The sequence below is a fragment of the Melanerpes formicivorus genome, unplaced genomic scaffold (genome assembly GCF_026170545.1).
Source record: "Melanerpes formicivorus ecotype bairdi unplaced genomic scaffold, bMelFor1.0.p_v2 SCAF_11, whole genome shotgun sequence".
NCBI classification, from domain to species: domain Eukaryota; kingdom Metazoa; phylum Chordata; class Aves; order Piciformes; family Picidae; genus Melanerpes; species Melanerpes formicivorus.
This window is the reverse complement of record NW_027142363.1, coordinates 7,825,080-7,847,371: the sequence shown is the minus strand read 5'-3', so window position 1 is coordinate 7,847,371 and position 22,292 is coordinate 7,825,080. Positions and strand designations below refer to the sequence as shown.

The 22,292-nt window shown below is 39.8% G+C and overlaps 1 protein-coding gene across 1 annotated transcript in view; it reads right to left on the bottom strand.

Annotated features, from left to right (window-relative positions):
• Positions 1–22,292, bottom strand: part of NCAM2 (neural cell adhesion molecule 2) — a 224,800-nt gene that overhangs the window by 12,864 nt on the left and 189,644 nt on the right. Inside the window, exons 16-17 of the mRNA XM_068144456.1 lie at positions 6,187–6,391; positions 1,185–1,304 (exon numbers count right to left, since the gene is read on the bottom strand). Coding sequence (XP_068000557.1) covers positions 1,185–1,304; positions 6,187–6,391 — 325 coding nt within the window. The remainder of the gene's footprint in view (positions 1–1,184; positions 1,305–6,186; positions 6,392–22,292) is intronic.

The following is a 22,292-nucleotide window of genomic DNA, read 5'->3' as shown; positions in this document are numbered from 1 at the left end:
TACTGTCATCACCTTTGTTAGGTATTAGTTTCCCTTCAAACTAAATTTTCAGAACAAAAAGCCTATCAGAAACTCTCATTGTAATAGCAATCTTAGTGGAATAGCATATTGAGCGTGAATGAAAGCAGGCAGGGACTACCCTGTTGAGAGCTGGGCTTCTGGCACATGGGATCATTGTGCCTCACATACAGAATGCGTGTGGGGATGTATGAGTGACTCAGACTAAGGCCATTTCAGAAAGTCAGGAGATTCTTCTTGCAGCATGATTAATAACTGGTGAGTAGGTGGTAAAGATCAGCTGTAACTGACTGGAAAAATCCTTGTACTGATGCTCAGCCACCACTGCAGAGGGTTGAGGTGACTGCAGATGCCATGGTTGAGAGAAAGCAATGGGACTGTAACCTGCCTATGATGATTTTGGTTCCCCATGGGGTTTGGAGGTAGCCACTAGTGGCAGGGGAGCATCGGGGCAGCCTGAGAACCAAAGAGTGAAGACAGAGACCTTCCCTCATCATTCAGCTGCTAAATGCAGCAGGGGGGCAACAGCACAGTGCGAGTCTATGGAATCATAGAATTGTTTTTGCTGGTAAAGACCTCTAAGATCACCAAGTCCAATCATCAAACCAACACCAACACATCTATGTCCCATCAGGGCCAGGGCTGCATACAAGCTGCTGCTGAGGCTAGAGCTGATGTAGGGTTCCTGTTCCCTGGTCAAGGGGACCAGTGGGATGGAGATGGCAGGGCAGGAAGTGCTGCCTGCACCACCCTGCCCTGGAGTGAGGTCTGTTTTCACCCAGAGCACAGGAGGAACTCCTCAGGAGTCAGGACAGCAGAGAAGGCCAGAATTTTTTTCTGGATACTCAACAACCTCCATACAGGCGGTAGAGTAAAAATATGCTACAGGGCTGCTGCTGCCATGGGTTTGCCACCCACGGGTTGGATAACACCCAGATGTGGTTGTACTATGGGTCACAGAAAAACAAGCAAAATGTCTAGTGACAACCTCAGCCATTGTGAGGCACCGTGTTAGAGACCATTTATTGTTAAATAATAAAAGAAAAAACAATCCTTGTCACAGCACACTACTCTGGTGATGCTCTGTATCTCCCACCCGGAGTGTGGGAAGGCCAGCCTGTCCTCATAGCCAGGAGGAGCTCGTGTGAAACTATCAGGCTACTTACTCAGGTTCTGTGAGTGGAGTTGTCTCATTTGGCTCATTTACTGGACTCCCATCTTCATGACTGGTAATTCTTTCATCCTCTGTTCTCATTTCCACTATTGGCTCTTTTGATCCATCTTTCCTAAAAATTATTAAAAGATTCTTAGTCTCACATCATCAGAACAACCACACAATTGCACATGACTAATTACCAAGTTCCCTTCTCTTGAAAGTCAGCAAATAAAATGCAGAACTAATTATCAGTGACTAACACCACTGAGACACATTTAACAGCATGTTCCCAGTTCCTTGAAGTCTTCAAAGCATCCTGTATCCATGGTTACTTACATAACTCTGAAAACATCATGGATTAGCATCTCAAAAGAGCATTTTGTTTATGACTAAATAAGATGATGATGGCCTCTTCATGGGAATAGATGTAAGCTTTTCTACAGGACTTGATGTCTAGTCATGCTTGCAAAATTTCTTTTAGTGTAAAGAGATTTTACGTCAAAATGCACAAAATGTGACTATCTCAGCTGACAGAAGAGGGGAGAGTCCTTGTGCTGTAAGAATCTAGACCTTTCTGTTCACACTGCCAGAATAAAGTCTTTGTTTCTGTGTCATATTTCCATTTTAGAAAGAAATGCTAGTCTCACATGTAAGTAAATGAACAACCTTCATGCTAAGTGGACAATGATTGAAAGGAAGATACAGCAATGAGTTTTGTTGATAATCATAGAGAATGGTTTGGGTTGGAAAGGGACCTTTAAAGGCCACCTAGCCCAATAAGCAGGGACACTGTCAACTAGAATAGGTTGCTCAGAGCACCATCCAACCTGGCCTGGAATGTTTCCAGAGCACCTCCCATCTCTCTGGTCAGCCCATTCCAGTGTTTGACCAGTCTCATCACAAAAGAGTTCTTCCTTAAACGTAGTCTGAATATACTCTCTTTCACTTTGAAAACAATTTGTCCCATTCAACAGGCCCTCATCTTTCTTATAATCTCCCTTGACGCATTCAAATACCACAATAAAGTCTCCCTGGAGCCTTCCCTTATCCAAGACAAACAAATCCTAATGTCATAGCTGTTCTTCATAGGGGAGGTGTCAGAGCCCTCTGATAATTTTTGTGGCACTCCTCCAGACTTGCTCCAACAGATCTATGTCCTTCCTGCACTGAAGACTCTGGAGCTGTATATACTGCTCCAGGTGAGCTCTTGCCAGAGAACAGTAGAGGGGAAGAATAATCTCCCTTTACCTGCTGACCATGCTTCTTTTGATGTAGTTCAGGATACTGTTGGCCACCTGGGCTGTGAGAGCACATTGCTGGCTAGTATCCAGCTTTCATCCACCAGTATTCCCAAGTTCTGCTCTTCATGGCTACTGTTAATAATATGGCCATGATATCACAGAATCATGAAATGGCTTGAGTTGGATAAGACCTTAAAGATCACCTGGTTCCAACTCCCTGCCATGGTCAGGGACACCTCCTACTAGACCAGGTCGCTCAAAGTCTCATCCAGCCTAGCCTTAAACACTCCCACATGGAAACAGCTGTTCACTGCTGTAGTAGTAGTAACAATGTTAGTACTAAATAACTTGCCTATACTTTGACTCTCAAAAGGTAGATCAAACAATATTCAAGCTACATTTGATATTTCAATGTGACATTCCTCTCTGAATATTTCAACTCTATTCCTGTTATCAGGTCAGGAATCATACCCTGGAACTTCAGGGAACTCAGTCACAAATAAATAATCAGTTTTAGATTTAATGGGCTGTTTTCTGGATTTGTGATGTTCTAGAGAACAGTCAGGCTGGTACATGCTGTAGCAAAGACCTAGTTAAACCCTTATATAATTAGTATCTCAGATTTACATAATTTCCCTAACAAGTTAATTGTAGAATAGGTTGTTACAACTATAACAATCCATCTATTCAGGAAGTACCTGGAAAATGCTACCATCCTCTGGTAGGTATTCTCAAGGAAAATCTTTGTAGAACAATAAAAAGTGTAGCACAGGTAACTGTGTAGTCAAGAAGCTGACTAGGGGAAAATTAATAGGTCGAGGTCTAAAATATTCTGTGGCTGTCTTTTTAAAATGCATGTGCTATTCACCTCTGCAAATGAACATGTACTTTAAGATGCACAAATGTATACAATGCTCATTTCTGCAGATGATGCACACAATCATAGAAGACATCAGAAAAAGCAGTCTGAGAGAATTTGGGGTTGTTCATCCTGGAGAAGAGAAGGTTCCAGGGAGACCTTATAGCAGCCTTCCAGTACTTGAAGAGGTCCTTCAAGAAAGCTGGGGAGGGACCATTTACAAAAGAATGTAGCAACAGGCTGAGGGGCAACTAGAAAAAGATATTTAGATTGGACTATAGGAAGAAGTTCTTTACTATGAGGGTGGTGGAACTCTGGTACAGGTTGGCCCATAACACAACATAACATCTGTCATGGCTACTTCATACCTATGGGAAGATTATGTACCATAGTAGGACTTGTGGAGGGAGCTCTGAGTTCTACCTGGTTTGCCTGTACATCTGCAGTCTTAAAGATGAACATACCTTACTGCATGACCCAATGTCCAATATAATGCTACTCATTAACAGAATTAACATAGGTTTGGGGAACTGATCTGTACAGAAGGCACAAACTGTGTAAGAATTAAGAATTCCACAGAAGGGAAAATGATCAGTATAAAATGCATTATGCAATTTCTGTTCCCATTTGCTATGTGTATGTTATACGCATGTATCATCCACATTTATGATGCTTGGAACATAATTAATGACTATATATATCCTACAATCAAAATATAACAAAAACCTATACCATAAACCCACTCCAAAATCCAAAACATGGACTGACATTTAAAACAGGGAAATGACAGTGTCTTTCAGGGAGTGGCACTTAGCATCGAATACATTCAAACTGTGACTCCTCAAGCTAGCTTTGAAATTTTAGCCTGACAGTTTATTTATGCAGAGAACGAGCTAAAATAAGAACTGTCCCAAATATAACATCTGATTGACTGAAGATCACCCCAAGAAGGAAGGAAATATAATTAAATAAGATAGTTGTTCTTGCAAAACAAGTCTCGTGGAGGAATTAATATTAAGTGACCAGCTTTATACTTTCCTGAGACAGCATGGAATGGCATTTGAGTATGAGATGTTTTTTAGCAAGGTACAAACTGCTGTCAAGTGACATTTGCAACTTAAGCTCCCTGAGGTCTTCCTATTCAGGAGGGCCTGTACACCAATTCATATTTGGTCATGTCTTGAATGGGAAATTAAAGCATAAAGTGAAGTGCAGTGCTCAATAGGAAATGACAGTTGAGTCAGAGCCAGAAGCTTCACATCTTGATTCTATTGACCTGGACATGCAGGCTTCACACAATAGAAAACATGCTATTATGCCTTCTCTTACTGTAAGATGTGGAGAATTAGGAAATGGCTCTTTCATGACATAACTTCTTTTCAGAAACATTATTTGATGTATGTTTTGTGTCTTCTTATGATTGGTTTTGTTCTGTGGAGCTGTTTCCAAAAGAACGCACTGAAGATATATAATAAAGCTACCTAAGAAAGGTCTGAATCCCAATAGCCATAAATAAACCCCAAAAAAGGCACTTACCCCTCTACTAGAGACAAAAAAAGGAGCCCAATACTCCTATGAATAATGAGGACTACAAAATCTGATCTGTGTTACAGGCATCTAGTAAAGGATGAGATCTGGGAAGCTGCAAAAGAATTACCTGTAAGGCCTGACTATTGGGAGAGCTGGAGCACTCAAATTTGGCCTACAAAAGTTATTTAAACCACACAAAAACAGCATTCTTACAAATATTACAGTGTCTGCATCAGAAGTATATCAGGCAAACATAATGATGAAAGGAAGCAGCATTTTTTAGTAAAGAAATGGAACTGCTTTATATGGGGACCCACAAGTAACTGTCTCTCCAGGTAACCTTTTGAAAACTGCACAAATGGTGGATCTTTAAAGTCCAATTATTTCATGCAATCAATATATGCACTATTTTGCCAGAGACGTCACTTTCCACTCTTATCATTTAAGGGCATTTATGTATTTGCACATAAATGATCAGTTCATTTGCACTTATCTGATGTAGTGGCCATTATGCAATGGTATTTGTGAGGATCAGGATTGTCTATTTCTCATTTATCTTTAGCAATCATTGATTGCTGTCACATGTGGAGTACTGTCTCAGTTCAAGAAAGATGGGTAAATATTACAGATAGCCCAATGGATTGCCACAGAAATCATAAAGGGACTGGAGCATCACTCTTACAAGAAGAGGCTGAGAGACCTGAGGCTCTTTAGCCTGGAAAATAGAGGGGATGTTATCAATGTATATAAAGATCTAAAGGGTGGAGGACAGGGCTGGGCTCTTTTCAGTGGTGTCCAGTGATAAGGCCAAAGACAATGGGCACAATCTAGGACAGAGAAGGTTATACGTGAACCCAACAGGAAAAAAATACTTACTTTGAGGGTGATGAGCACTGGAATACTCTGCCCAGAGAAGTTGTGGAGTCTGGATGCTTTCAGAACCCATGTGTTCCTTTGCAACCTGATCTAGGTATACATTTGTTAGCATGGGAGTTGGACTATGTGATCTCTTCCAACCCCTACCATTCTGTGATTTTATAACTTGTAGAAATGGATTTACAATGATATATTATGTGCTCTTCATGGACCAAATATGTGTCTATAACAGTTACTGAATTACGATTTATTTCCTTTGTGTCAAGCTGGACAAAGAGGTCATCTTGAAGTGAGGTATGATAACAGCCTTTTTGTATCCGTTTTTCTTTTGAGGCAACACTTGACCACAAGTAATTCTATACATTTCAGAGTAACATTTTTCCAAGTAATATTAACAGTTTATGAATTTCCTTTGCCACACCACAAAATAGCTAAAAAGTCAATGTAAGCTGGAGAGACAATTGTTTCTTTAAATAAAGTTCCTGAAATATGTGAATAATACTCACAAGTAAGCAGCTTTTCCTTCTTCCAGTTCTTTACTTTTTCCACTTGAGCCACTCTTTTTCCCACAGATCCTCCTGGTAATGCACATCAACAGTCCACATTGTCGCACAAAGAAGCAGCTAACATCAGTCACAACCAGGATTAACAAAAGAACTGCCACTCCCAGGCCAATGACAGCACCAAGTCCAAGACCATTAAAAAGGGTGTCTTGAAGAAAAGAAAGAAATAAAATTTGTTAATAAAATTAATAGAATAGAATTAACAAGATTGGAAAAGACCTCAAAGATCATCAAGTCCAACCTATCAACCAACACTATCTAATCAAATAAACCATGGCACCAAGTGCTCCATGCAGGCTCTTCCTAAACGCCTCCAGTGATGGTGACTCCACCACCTCCCCAGGCAGCCCATTCCAATGGCCAATCACTCTTTCTATGAAGAACTTCTTCCTAACACCCAGCCTAAACCTCCCCTGGTGCAGCTTGAGACTGTGTCCTCTTGTTCTGGTGCTGGTTGCCTGGGAGAAGAGACCAACCCCCTCTTGGCTACAACCACCCTTCAGGTAGAGAGCAGTAAGGTCTCCCCTGAGCCTCCTCTCTTCTCCAGGCTAAACAACCTCAGCTCCTTCAGCCTCTCCCCGTAAGGCTTGTGCTCAAGGCCTCTCACCAGCCTCGTTGCCTTGTTGAGGCATCATTTACACATTGCTCCATCAGCAATGGTGGAAGTTGATGTTTCACATTAATAGATGTTCTGACTTTTCTTTTAACACCAATATTCCCAGTTAAATATTATATACTACTGATACATCCTCCAGAAATTATTTCATCCATCCACCCATTTGATGACTTCCTGTGCAAATGTCATTTTTGTTTACCTGTCTACATTGTCAGGAAGATTCAAATAGGTATTTAATTCCAGTTTATTGTAAAGCTTAAATGTTTCAACAGATATTATACCCCTAAATTCTATAGAGTACAGTTCTAAAGACCTTATACAGTGAAATTATTGCTTCTATACCTTCACCACCAAACAATGCGGAGGAGAAAACCAGAGTCTTTTAATCCATATTTGTAATGGGATCCAGAATTGTATTGTTGCTGTTGTATTTTAAGTCACGAGTTATGTTGGGGGTTTGGTTGGTTGGTTGTTGTTTTGTTGTGGTTTGGTTTTTGTTTGTTTGGTTGTTTTGTTTTTTAATGCAGTGTGAAAAGGTCTTTACATTTTCACTGATGTAAGTAGCATTTCCAATGTCACCAGAATATTGTGATGTGGCAAACTTGCCACCCCAAATGATTCAGTGACAGAAAAGCATACACAATCATTTCACTGACGTGTGAAGGAAATGTTTGTAATAGCAATATTGCTCCCCTGTACAATGATATTCATATTTATTAGCCATGGGTGTGGGGAGGACTTTTTCTAGTATTTTTAATTTCATTGGTATTGGTGAGACATCTGAAACCGAAGTGTTTGACTGGTACACATATTCCTATCTTTTCATGGTGATTTCATTCAGCATTACCCGTTCTTGCTATTGCCCTACTTGCCCCAAGTCCTATTTTCCCTACTTCCGATCCACTTGTCCATACAAATGTTCATACAAGCGTTTCACAACATTTGAAACTCTGATGACCGTGTCCTTATGGTTGGCAATACTTTGTCAGCATTTCTCTCCTTTCTCTCCCACACACCAAAGGGTGACAGAAATGCGGCCTATGAAATGCGGCAGGGCGAAAAGCATGGCTGTCATTAGCCTTCTTGCTCGTCTTAGGTTTTAAAAGTGTCTGTGCTAGGCTTTATTTTTAATGGTAATGAAAAAAAAAACCCATAAAATTATTTTTTTTTAAGAAGTTAATCAGTAGCTTAATTGTCTTATTTCTTGATATCCTGGAACTTTGTACTGGTTGATCTGCTCACACAAGCCAGTTGTAGAACTAATGCAGATCACTATTAAAGTAGACTTAATGCCTGTCCAGGCTGTTTTAACAAAACTCATATCTGAATGTATCTACAGCACCAAAGCCATGTGAAATTGTATTGTATAGCTGACTTAGTAATCTAACGATATTGAAGCCTTTTAAAACATTGCTTGGAAAAACCAGCAGTGTAATTACCACAGTTCTGAATGAGTTTTAATTACAATTTGTCAAAAAATTTAAAATGCTATGCTTTTTGCTCCGTGGATTGTGTCACAAATAATATAATCCATCTTGCCATTACAATAAAGGAAACTGCCAGCTTTAAACAGTCACTTCATCCATCCACTTCTACACATAAGTGCTTATCAATAACTGCTTCTAGAAATAAGATTATGAAACTTTCAGAAATTGGAAAAAAAAAAAGAATCATTTAAGTTTCTATAAATATCATGAGCAATACTGGTAATTTTTAAGGACTCACTTATTCAGTAAGTTGTATTTCTAACTTCTAATAAAGTAATAAAACATTTTGGCATGAATCATTATTTGAGTGGGAAACAACAATGAGGAGTATTCACAAGCCAACCAGAATTTCCTGCTGGAATTAACTGGATACATTTTCTGGACCCTGGGCAAAGAGGAACCTAATGGAGTTCAACAATGATAAGTGCAGAGTCTTACACCTGGGAAGGAATAAAAAACTGCACCAGTACAGGCTGGGAAGTGATCTGCTAGAGAGCAGCCCCATGGAGAAAGAGCTGGGACTCCGGGTGAATGACAAATTATCCATGGGTCATCAATGTGCCCTTCCAGCCAAGAGGGCCAATGGAGTCCTGGGGTGCATTAAGAGGAGTGTGTCCAGCAGATCAAGGGAGGTTCCAAAGGACCTTTCCAACCCCTAACATCCTGTGATCCTCTGAAATGCAAATTCATAGTGCATTCCTTTGAGGAGCCTATATCAGATATTCTAAAGGGAAGCAAGCATAAAGAGAGCCATGAGCTATACATGCATGCAGGGTGTACAGGTACACTTTTATACATGGAAAGCTAGAGCTATTACTTTGTATTCAACATTCATATATTCAGACCAACGTTACATGATGGTATGTCCTTTGATGTGACAAAATCTCTTTGTACTCTTACAGAACCACATTGTATATATTATGTTGCTGGCACAATAAAATAATAATTGCAAGCTTTATAGTGAGTACTCTGCCCCAGCAAAGAGTTTGGACAAGATGACTTCCAGAAGTCCCTTCCAACTTCAACCATTCAATGATTCTCAGTTTTGTAGGGAAAAAATAATGAAAAGTTAGCAGCTTTTTGTGCCTTTCTTCCGTTCTCCTCCTCCTTAGCAGATATGGATGAAAGGAAATACAAAAGATAGATGATTCTACATAGCCCTTAACCTTTTCACGTCACCTACATTTTTAAGGGGAAAAAAAAGCAATGATATTAAATACTTTCCTATGCTTACAGAATGTCACCTGGTAGCTACATTTGAATGGGTGTAAATGAGTGTGCAGAGATGTTATGCAGAAGTTTGTCCTTTCTTTCAGGACAGTCTTAAGATCAAGTAGTTGAAAATTATGAGCTAGAGGATGAATTTGAGAATACTGTACTGGGTAGGGGCAGAAAAACAACAACAAACCATACTCTTGTTTATTGCCTTCTTCAACTGCCCTGTTGTATCGACTCCTAAAAAGGCTGTCCAAGCATGACATTGACTGTAAACATCTCAATTTTATATCTGATCTGGAACTTTTCATAGAATCAAAGGCATACAAGATGTATAAACATATTCAAAGACAGAAAACATAGGTCTGAAAAATTACTATCCCATGATGAGCATCTAAACAACTATGATGCAGTAGCAAAACATTGAAAAGCTGTACGAGGTGGAAGGTGAGGACAATTGCTTGAACAAGCACTGCCAAGCTCAAGGTCTGGAGACAGGGATAAAAAAGAATATGCATCCCAATAACAAGTATATAATGTGAAAAACAGCAATGGCAAAGTACTGCAAATACTCAAACAACAGTTTTTCTGGTTTTCAATCACTGCAATTACTCATTTGTTTTCAGATGTTTAGAAATGCACCTCTGGATTTTTGTTTGTTTGACTTTTGTCTCTTTTGGGTTTTGGTTCTTTTGGTGGGTGTTTTTGTGTGTGTATGTCTGGTGGTTGTTTTTTTTTTCCTTTGGGCTTTTGCTTACATTCTTCTCCCAGGCAACCAGCACCAGAACAAGAGGACACAGTCTCAAGCTGTGCCAGGGGAGGTTTAGGCTGGATGTTAGGAAGAAGTTCTTCATGGAAAGAGTGATTTGCCATTGGAATGGGCTACCCAGGGAGGTGGTGGAGTCACCATCACTGGAGGTGTTTAAGAAGAGACTGGATGGGATGCTTGGTGCCATGGTTTATTTGATTAGATAGTGTTGGATGATAGGTTGTACCAATGATCTCAAATGTCTTTTTCCTATTCTATTTTCTATTCTATTTTTCTATTCTATTTTTCTAATTTTTACATAATAGGTAGAAATAATCTCTCAACTGATATAAGTGAAAAAGTCATTCCTCTTTAAAAATAACTATGTTTGATATCTCTATTTCACTGCCTTTTAATGCTTTGCATTTTCGTCTATTGAAAATCAATATATGTAAACTGTGGAACTTGTTCAACTTTGCTCACTGCCTGTCAAAGCACCTTCCTTCTTATTTTTCCAACAGAAAATGTCAGAGTGGTTTAGATGGAGCTGTTCTGTTCTCCAGCTCCTTTTCTGTGGGTAATCAGGATGCAAGGATTGTGTGACAGTCCAAATCTTGCAAATACCATGTACCCAAAATGAACTGTGTTTTGAGTAGCACGCAAGGTGTAGGTGCCTAGCTTTTCTAGTGAGAATGGTGTGATGCTGGAATACTGTATTAACTATAAAAGGAACCATTTCTTAACTTGGTACAAGAGCTTCTCATTACTTAAGCAGTCTTGTTTCTCACTGAGATAGAAGTGTTGGTGGGCCAAAAAAAGAGTGAACAGCCAATGAACCTCCCTCCCCTCTCAAAACAAGCTCCTATAATTTGTATGCCACAGCCAGAGGTGCATGAACTGTTATTAACAATTTGAACTGATAGAGCAGGTTTTGAGCCAGGTAAGTGCCCAGAAGCTACTTGTCTACCTTCAATGAGTGTAATGTATCAGTACAGATGCATCATCAATTTAAAAAACATAAAATAAATATTATGATTCTGTGCAACATGTACTGGGAAAATATATGATGCAGAAGAGCCTATGACAGCAAGTAATACTCTTTTCTACCCAGTTTCTTAATACAAGCGGATGCTATTATGGCTATGATCGACATTAATTTTAATTCTTTTTCTCCTTCAGTGATTTTTTCCTGTAACTTTCTGCTAGGACACATACTGCTGAAGGGCAGTGTACAAGCACACAGGGATATATACTCTCTACTGCATGACTAATATGTTCTGACAGATGCTTGACACACAGCTCTGAAAAAAATTAGAGGACAGTATTATTGATCCTGATGTAACTAACTAAAGAGAAGGTTTCCTCTAATTTTCTTGACTTTCTTGTACCAACAAATGACACAGCTTCATCATCAACCATCTGAGCCAAATGACAGTGGAGTTTCAATGGTTCTATTGGCAGAAAGAGGAGCCATGGAAAAAAAAAGGGGGTAGTATAGACCATGAAGCACAGGAGGGATGAGCATTCACAGTCAATGGTGTGGTGACACCAAGATTATCAATTACAGTGATGTAAGCTTCTGAAATCTCAGGATCTCAGGTAGTGATACAGGATCTCAAGTAGTGATAGGACTAGGGGGAATGGATTGAAGCTGGAGGTGGGGAGATTCAGGCTAGATGTGAGGAGGAGGTTCTTCCCCATGAGAGTGGTGAAGCCCTGGAATGGGTTGTCCAGGGAGGTAGTCGAGGCCCCGTCCCTGGGGGTGTTTAAGAGCAGGCTGGATGAGGCTCTGGGCAGCCTGATCTAGTGTGGGGTGTCCCTGCCCATGGCAGGGGGGTTGGAACTAGATGATCCTTGTGGTCCCTTCCAACCCTGAATGAAACTATGAAACTATGAAATGAGCACATCTAAAATGGTATCTATCAGAAGAGTTACCATTTTCTGATACTTATGTAAGTGTGGGAGTTTTTCTTTATTACAGCAGAGATCCTCTTGCCAACAAGTTTTCTGAAATGAATTTTTTTTCCTCTAAATTTTACAAGACAATTTCTCTTACCGTGATTATTTCTTGGCAAGAAGCTAAGTATGACTTGAGTTCACATTTATTCTAATGGCCCTTTACAGCATTTTCCATACAAAGACATAAATGAAACAGCTAAATAAAACAAATGTTATACTGCAAAGAGCAGCTCAAGTGTTCTGTCAACTATGTCATAGAATAGAATAGACCAGGTTGGAAGAGACCTTCAAGATCATCGCGTCCAACCCGTCAACCAATCCAACACACCTAAACAACTAACCCATGGCACCAAGCACCCCATCAAGTCTCCTCCTGAACACCTCCAATGATGGTGACTCCACCACCTCCCCAGGCAGCCCATTCCAATGGGCAATCACTCTCTCTGTATAGAACTTCTTCCTAACATCCAACCTAAACTTCCCCTGGTGCAGCCTAAGACTGTGTCCTCTTGTTCTGGTACTGGCTGCCTGGGAGAAGAGACCAACCTCTGCCTGTCTACAACCTCCCTTCAGGTAGTTGTAGAGAGCAATGAGGTCACCACTGAGTCTCCTCCTCTCCAGGCTAAGCAACCCCAGCTCCCTCAGTCTCTCATAGGGCTTGTGTTCCAAACCCCTCACCAGTCTTGTCTGTGTCTGCTAAAGGACAAGGCAGGAAAGCAAAGAAGGCTGTGTTAACTAGGGAAAAAGTAATGTGCTGTGTTGTGAAAATATTCTTTGAAGCCGTAGTTTATTATTTTTTATGCAAAGTCTTAAAAAAATTCTTTCCTTAAAAAAATTCATTCCTTAAGCAGTCTTCAGGAGCATTAGTAATGTGCCCATGTGTCTCTTCTCCCAGGCAGCCAGTAGCAGAACAAGAGGACACAGTCTCAGGCTGTGCCAGGGGAGGTTCAGGTTGGATGTTAGGAAGAAGTTCTATACAGAAAGAGTGTTTGCCCATTGCAATGGGCTGCCCAAGGAGGTGGTGGAGTCGCTGTCATTGGAGGTGCTCAGGAGGAGACTTGACGGGATACTTGGTGCCATGAGTTAGTTGTTTGGGTGGGTTGGATTGGTTGATGGGTTGGACGCGATGATCTTGAAGGTCTCTTCCAACCTGGTTTGGTTTACTCTAAATAAAGGTTTATTCAAAGAGTTATCAGGCAGCAACAGCTCCTGCTTTCGAGTGTCTATCCAAGTCATGACAGTAAAAGGTATTTGTTTACCACTATTTCTATGGGAAGTCCCAGAGAAAAGCAGAGAGGGAGAACCCAATCCTCCTATCTATTGAGAAGGGAGAGGCTGTGGTGTTTGTGGCACCAGCTCTGCACCTAGGTTTTGGCAAGACTTGGGGAAATGAGTAAGTTCCTGTGTTCTAATTTTCTCCACTAAAATCGACAGCAGCTTTACTGAAACATGTCTTTTGGAGGAATTAGTAAAATCTTATCCAGATTAATGAGACTGACAGGGATACCAAAGAGATACTTACGTGTGCCTTCTGTACTGCTATTACATAAAAGAATAAATTATTTTCATTACATTATTTAGAAGAATTCAAAATCATAGTGTGCACATACCAGAGAGACCTGAGAGATTTGTGCATCTTTATACTGGGTGATGGATGTAACCAGAGTATCAGAGAACTGGGAGACCTGAGAAAGAGTTGAACTACATTGGGATTGGATCACACTAATAAAATATTTCAGGTCTGACAGCACTTTCTTCAGGCTCTTTAAGACACACTTAAATGCAAACACATTAGTTACAAAATGAGAAGTTTAATATGAGTGCTCCCAGTATATGGCACACTTTTTCACTTGGAATAATTACACTGCTAACAACAGCAAGTGTCAGCAGAGTTGTACTTGGTATGAAAGTGTCGTGTACCAATATAACTTCTAAATATCAAGACATCTGCCTCTTGGGATACAGCAGTTTCAATTTTGTAGATTAAATCAGCTCAGGCTCTTTATATGGACATGTTGCATATCTGCTCCATTTGTGGAACAGCATGTCAGGCACCTAATATGAACCAAACTAAAATATTGAGGGCTTTTAATTATTTTTTCATTTTCCCTTTTTCATTTGGTTAGGTTTGTGTTTGATGCTTTGGTCATGGTTTGGCTTTGTTTGTTGTTTGTTTGTTTTAATGTTCACTGTTGGATAAAACATTCAGGTTTACCTGTGAAACAAAAATATTGATTGATACTATATTGAAAGATTCACATCAGTTACAAAACACATAATGCAGGTACTGTGAGTAAAACAGTTCATCAGCAATAAAATACAGATAGAAATGCTTTAAGTCAGTTTTCTTTATTATGAAAATGTGGACAGAAATTGCATAAAATCAAATGAACTTTAAACAACAGATGAAAGACACATGAAGTTACATTTCTTGACACTGGAAAGATGCTGAGGGACATTACATTTACACTATGCACACAGTTTTTCAGGGAGAAAGTAGAGATGACAGCAAATACTGCAGGCATGAAGGAAATCAGTGTAGTAAAATGGTATGAAAATGTGAATGAGATGGAAAAAAACCACAACTATTGTTTCACAAATCAAAATAAACTACTTGAAATACAGATTAGTTCTTTTTCTTGCCTTTCAGATTGTTTTTTTGACAACAGAAACTGACAGAAATGGCACTGCTAGCCAAAATTTTCACAGAAGCAGCTTTGAGTGCATTGTGTTTTCAAATGTAATTCTGTTGGAACCATACACTCAGTAAGTTTTACTGGGCTCACATTGCAGCTCACTTAACATGTATTATAATTAAAAACATGTGAAAATAAAACATTCACTAGGAACTGCCTCTACAAAAATGTTCAACATGTAACATAAATACACAGAACTATAAAGATCATACACTATAATAGGGCGGTAAGAATTGCTACTACAGTTTCTTTAGAACATACAGAAATGAAGAGAAGTGGATATCCCTACCTCAGTCGCTTTATCTAGTTCTTGTGAACCATCCAAACTTAACAGAGAAACAGCTACTGTTTCTCTGCATGTGATATTGGTATGTTTTCTACACTTGATATTTGACACTATTTGTTTTATTCATGGGATACAACTTTCCTTGACAGTTTCCATCACTTATACATTAAACCAGATAAATGTTTAGCAAAGGGAAACCTGCAGATTCCTGGAGAAAAGGGATGGGTGAATAGAATAGAATAGAATAGAATAGAATAGAATAGAATAGAATAGAATAGAATAGAATAGAATAGAATAGAATAGAATAGACCAGACCAGACCAGACCAGACCAGACCAGGTTGGAAGAGACCTTCAAGATCATCGCGTCCAAACTATCACCCAACACCACCTAATCAACTAACCCATGCAACCAAGCACCCTGTCAAGTCTCCTCCTGAACACCTGAGTGATGGCGACTCCACCACCTCCCCAGGCAGTCCATTCCAATGGGCAATCACTCTCTCTGTGTAAAACTTCCTCCTGACCTCCAGCCTGAACTTCCCCTGGCGCAGCCTGAGACTGTGTCCTCTTGTTCTGGTGCTGGCTGCCTGGGAGAAGAGACCAACCTCTGCCTGTTTGCAACCTCCCTTCAGGTAGTTGTAGAGAGCAATAAGGTCACCCCTGAGTCTCCTCTTCTCCAGGCTAAGCAGCCCCAGCTCCCTCAGTCTCTCCTCACAGGGCTTGTGTTCCAAGCCCCTCACTAACTTCGTTGCCCTTCTCTGGACTCGTTCCAGCAAGCCAACATCCTTCTTAAACTGAGGGGCCCAGAACTGGACACAGTACTCGAGGTGTGGCCTAACCAGTGCAGTGTACAGGGGCAGAATGACTATATGCTAAGTTCAGATGAGCTCTAGATGTAGCAAGGATTTCTGTGATGTCATTATAGACCTCAGATGCTACATTTGTCTTGATATTGTTCAAATGACTTCCTAAAAGAGGTTTTTTTGTTTTCTTTTTTCCCTAAAAGTCCTGAAAAAAAATGAGCAATTAGAAATCATCAACATACTGGACAATGTGTAGATGACCGAAGACTGTTAGCACAATCAACAGAACACAAATGGTATCTGACTCTCCACTACAGCTAAAATTAAAAATAAATAAATAAATGGTCCTGTTAGGATTTGCTAGTTAACTTTACAAGGCTTAATTAGCTTTACATGTGAGTGGAGGTATTAAATTCAGAGAATGAGGTTTATATGGTAGATAAGGCATAGTAAGACTCAGTCATCTAACCGGGTTTTCATCATAGAGTTACTTACATAACTAAACTACTTATTCATATGCACATCACAGTTTTGCATCAATACTTGGCCTTACACTTCCTCCACAAAACTGAATGGATTGTTATTTTAATAGAATAGAATAGACCAGACCAGGTTGGAAGAGACCTTCAAGATCATCACGTCCAACCCATCACCCAACACCATCTAATCAACTAAACCATGGCACCAAGCACCCCACCAAGTCGCCTTCTTTACACCTCCAATGATGTCAACTCCACCACCTGGGCACCTGGGCACACTCCACCACCCTGGGCAGCCCATTCCAATGGGCAATCACTCTCTCTATGAAGAATTTCTTCTTAACATCCAGTCTAAATGTCCCATATTGCTCAATAACAGTATGTTTTGTACACCTCATAAACCCCCAGAAAGATATATTTTATTTCCCATGGATGAAGTACATGTGTGTTGGGTTTTTTTCCACATTTATCTAGATGACAATTTGAATTGTAATAGCCCCACTGTAATAAATGAAGTATCACATTTGAAGCTGTATTATGTGAATATTTTGATTAATTAATAATTTGTAAATGCTAGCAGCTTGTCAAAACTCAGGAAACAAGACAGACAAGTAAAATCTGATTAGGAAAGAAGCTAGCTTTAGACTCAAAAGTTTATAAACCAAAACATTTTCAGAACACTGTTCTGTAGAGATACACTGCTATACTGAAGAATAATCATTACCCTTTTTAAGTTTCTGTGCCACTAATTTGGATTTAAGGCACAAATTCAGCATGGAACATTCCAGGACTTCAGCTCACAGCCAGTTGAATATTAGCTTTTCAAAACATGTGAAAAAATTGTAATATTTTACACTGTCAATTGCACGCCCTTTTACAATTACTGCATTTAAAGGAACAAATTTACTTATCTACCATCTAAGGGTGAATGACAGCAGAATATGAAATTCAATTTGTGCAGGCATATTATCTTTATACAGTTTGAACTACAATTTTAAAGCTGTTCAGTCTATACCTACCAATTGTAATTTAATTTGCAGATGTCTCTCATTTTCTTCTCATTCTCATATGTAGGACTTAAAAATCATCTATATCATAGAATCACTAATGGTGGAAAAGACCTTTAAGATCATCGAGTCCAACCATAACCCAAATATCATGACCACTAAAGTATATCCTGAGCCTCCTCTTCTCTAGGCTAAGCAACCCTAGCTCTCTCAGCCTCTCCTCATAGTCCCTCACCCACCCCATTTTCTCCCTTTTTCCCCTCGAATCCCAGAGCACCTGGGCTTTCTTGGAGGCTCCTCCCACCCCAGGTGTGGCCACTTGGCCCTCCCCACCCACTCCCCTATTTAATCTCCACCAGGAAAGGCAGAAGCCCTAAGCTGAGCCCATCTGGGCTGGAGGATCCTCCTCTCATTGCTGGTGAGTACCCATGGTGCGCACTGGGTGATGGTGGTGGTGACAACAAAGGCCGGGGGGCCTGGTGGCCCCCCGGTCAGGTAGGGCACTAGTTGATGACTCCTCCAGTATCATCCACAAGTGCTGGCTGGGCCTCTTTACTGGGGTTGAGCTCCTTTGTGTGGTATCTTAGCCGGTGAGGGTCTTGCCCCTGGCTCTGGGATGGGTGTAAAAATGGTGGTGGTGGAGCAGGGGCTGCTTAGTCATATGATATTCTGCTAATTATGCTATTTTTACCTGAAGGCCCTTCTAGTCTGCTCTCATCATTCAACAAATTTCTGCTGTTGTGCCTCATTTACAGACCATTTCTTCCCCCTCCCTGCTCCTTTTCAGAAATAAGGAAGGAAAGGAGTTAAAGCAGTAAGTATATCTGGAAAATGCATTCACTTATCAATCAACTCTGACCAGGAAGCCTTCAGGAAGAGGGGCAGGTTAGAAAGTGAGAATCACTTCTTATAAATCACAAGGTAATTGTTATAAAGAACAGACAGGAAAAGACTGCATCTTCTCCATTGTGGTTATGTTTCATGGTGGTAAATGCAGAGGAAAAATGTTCAAGGTGGCTTGGAAATCCAGTCACATGTCTCTACAGAAAGAATCACTGAGAAGGGGACATTGTGACAAGTGAATACCCATCCTTCATACAGAAATACAGAATTAATCAGGTGGGAAAAGACCTTTGAAATTGAGTCCACATGGAGAAGCCTTTTCCAGAGTAAGAGCTCCTTCACCTCCTATTCCCACAGATTGCACAAAATACTGTAAGATAATTTTGTTCTGTTTTTAATGATTGGTAAATATTCTTAGAAAGAGATACAAACACAACTGCATTAGTTATTCATCTCAGGAGATACATGACAACCCAAGGACATTATTCTCTTCCTCTTTTTCTTTCTTGTTACAGTGGGTTTGGGACACTGCCAAGAAATGTCTGGCACTGCTGTCACAAAATCCCTGTACTGATTCTCTGTAACTGGTTCTCTTTTGACTGGGATGGGAAAAGTAGGGTCAAAAGAAAAGAATTATATTCAAAGTACCTGATAACTTCAAAATGTGTAACACAAGAATATAAATTGGAGAAACCTCTCATTTAACAGGGGAAAATTAGGTAGTTTCAAACTGAAGCTACTATCAGTTGGAAAAAAGGTAAGTGATCTGAATTTACCTCTTCAACTCGCTGGCATTGTGACACTGAGGATTAAAAGCTAGCTTGTCATTTATAATGTATATTTAGCTTCTAAAACTTCTGAAGGCTTTCCACAGAAACATTCAGGTTGAAAAAGACCCTCAGGATCACCAAGTCCAACCAATAACCCTACTCTACAAAGTTCACCCCTAAACTATATCCCCAAGCACCATGTCTAAATGACCTTTAAACACTCAACCACCACCCTGGGCAGCCCATTCCAGTGCCTCACTACTCTTTCTGTGAAAACTTTTTTTCCTCATCTCCAGTCTAAACCTACCCAGTCACAGCTTGAGGCCACTCCCTCTTGTTCTATCACTAATTACCTGTGAGACGAGACCAGAACCAGCCTTTCCACAGCATCCTTTCAGGTAGTTCTAGACAGCAACGAGGTCTCCTTTCAGCCTCCTCTTTTCCAAACTAAACAGCTCCAGCTCCCTCAGTCACTCCTTATAAGACTTATCTTCCAGGCCCTTCACCAGCTTTGTTGCGCTCCTCTGCACTCACTCCAGCACCTCCACATCTCTCATGTATTGAGGTGCCCAAAACTGGACACAAAACTCAAAGTGTGGCCTCACCAGAGCTGAGTACAAAGGGATGATCACCTCCCTACTCCTACTGGACACAGCATTTTTGATACAAGCCAGGATGCCACTGGCTTTCCTAGCCACCTGGGCACAGTGCTTGCTCCTATTCATTTGCCTGTCAATTAAAACCCCCAGGTCCCTTTCTGCCAGACAGCTCTCCAGTCACACAACCCCAAGCAAGGCTACAGGCTTGGGGAAATTGTGACCCAAGTGCAGGACCTGGCATTTGGCTTTGTTGAAGCACAGTCTGACATTCTCTGTGTCCTAATTCATATCTTATCTTCATATGTATATGTAACTGTGATGTTAGAATGGCTTGCAAAGATAATAAACTCATAACTGGTAAGGAGTACTTCAAGTGCCTAACCAGAGTAGGAAAATTACTTTGAGATTTTAATCTTTCTGTTTGTATACATACTTGTAGGAGTGTCCTATCTTGCTTTACTAAAAAAGAACAGAAACAAGTATCTGACAGATAAAATAGGTAAGAAAATGTTTACAAGTGCTTTAAGGTTTCAAATTTTAGGCAATTATGGAAATGTTGCAAAAAAAGAAAATACCAGAATCTGTTAAAACTTAATCAAACTTTGCTTTATGTTTCCTTCCATGACACCATCTAAACTTTACTCTTTTAACTCAGTAGCTGGTGCTCATTAGCTGTGATTGTATCTGCACTTTGGTTTTCTCTGTTATTCAGAGCACTTGATCTCCGTTGTGTCTACAAGACAAAATTCTATGTTGTCATCGGCATCCCATCCCTATCTTATAATGAGATCAGAATGCAGAAGGGAAGCGACTACAGACAACAGCCTCTCAAAAGAATTTCCCTCTGTCTTTGTTCAAAAAGGAGCCCCAGTGTTTGTGACCACTGTGCTCCTGAAAATGGAGAAAGAGCTTCTGGGAGCAGCTTGTGATGGTGCTTGTGCTAAAGCAGACACACAGTGGAGATTGAACTAGTCGCTGTTGACCACTTGTGAACTGAGATTTACAGAGGCTTCTAATGAGGCCATGTTTGGGCAGGTTCTTCCACAAGGGAAACAGAAGCATCTACTTATAACTGACTTTGGGCAACTATGTCATCTCACTGTAATTAGAGATGTACTTTCAAGTGTTCTTGCTTTGTTTTTGTATCTGAATGTTAGAACTGGTTAGAAAAAAAAATAAAACTTGTTGCAAAAGTTCATGTCCAAGGTGGTTCTCTCTCTAAGGAAACTTAACTAGCATAAGCAGTAACACTTGTTAGAGCTGAAGTAGTCAATTGAAAACTTGTTCTCATACCACTGTGGTAATTGTGTAGCTAGGAATTTCCTCTGAATCACAGGAAAAAAGTTTCATTAAAAAAGTAACAGTACACTCCCTATCCTTCATTAATTATTGTTGATAGGTTCAGTAAGTACTAAAGCATTAAGCAATAGCTTTTGTTATAAAAATAGCATTTATGCAATTAAATAACAAAGTCAATGCATATACTCATATTATTTTTGCATGGAAAAATAGTTTTTCACTCAACTGCCTCTGACTGGGAATTCAGTTTTGACTGTTACAAAATTAGAATAGATATTTGCCTGGCATAGTATGGAGAAGAAATAGAATTTCTATGTAATTAACTTCAAATTAATGTCATGGCACTAGATTGAAGTGATAGGACACAGGGGCAAGGGCTGTGGAAGAAATAGTGGCTGCACTCAACACTGAGAGATTTTGTATATAGCACAATTAAACCAACATTTTCATGATGAATTCAAGCTTGAATTCCAGCTTCTTCATTATACTAAATAAGTAACTTAGTTTTCTCAAGTGTTTCTGCCAATAAATTAGATCTTCAGATTTACACACACAACTTCTGAAGACATCTTACTTATGACATGTGCCACTGTTCTGAAATGATTGTTGTTTGGTTTAGGTAAGATGAGGTTTTGTTTTGAAGTGAAGGCTTCCAAGAATAAATTACAACTTGGAAAACACTTCATAATCACTATTTCTACAAAACAATCAATATCCCTTATGTGGGTGAAGATACATTAAAAAAATACATCTGACCAACTAATTTCAAAGTTATAAGATAACAGTATTAATGCCCAAACCAAATAAACTATAAGGGGGGGAGGGGTGGGAGAAGTCAACATATATATTGTTATATTAGCATTCTTATTTGGGTAGCAATATTGAAGGAAAATATCTTAACATAAATGCTTAATTCTGCTGCAGCTCTAAAGTACATTGCTTTCTTGGGTTTTGTATGCAACAGAGGAATGAATCACAGACACAGTCAGTAACATATATTCTGAACTCAAATGTATGAAGTAAAATACCTGTGTGAATCTTCCTTAATTAACTTTTTTCCCCCTGAGGCTTTGTATCCATTGCTCTAGTTGCAGAATTATAAGTCATTCTCTTAATGTGTGAAATGGGGAAAAATTACTTTTCCCACTCAAATTTGAGCTCCCTGTAGCTTTAAGTCCAATGAATGCCATGAAATGGAATGCTTTGTCATCACAATCATGAGAAGCAGGGTTATTGGCAGG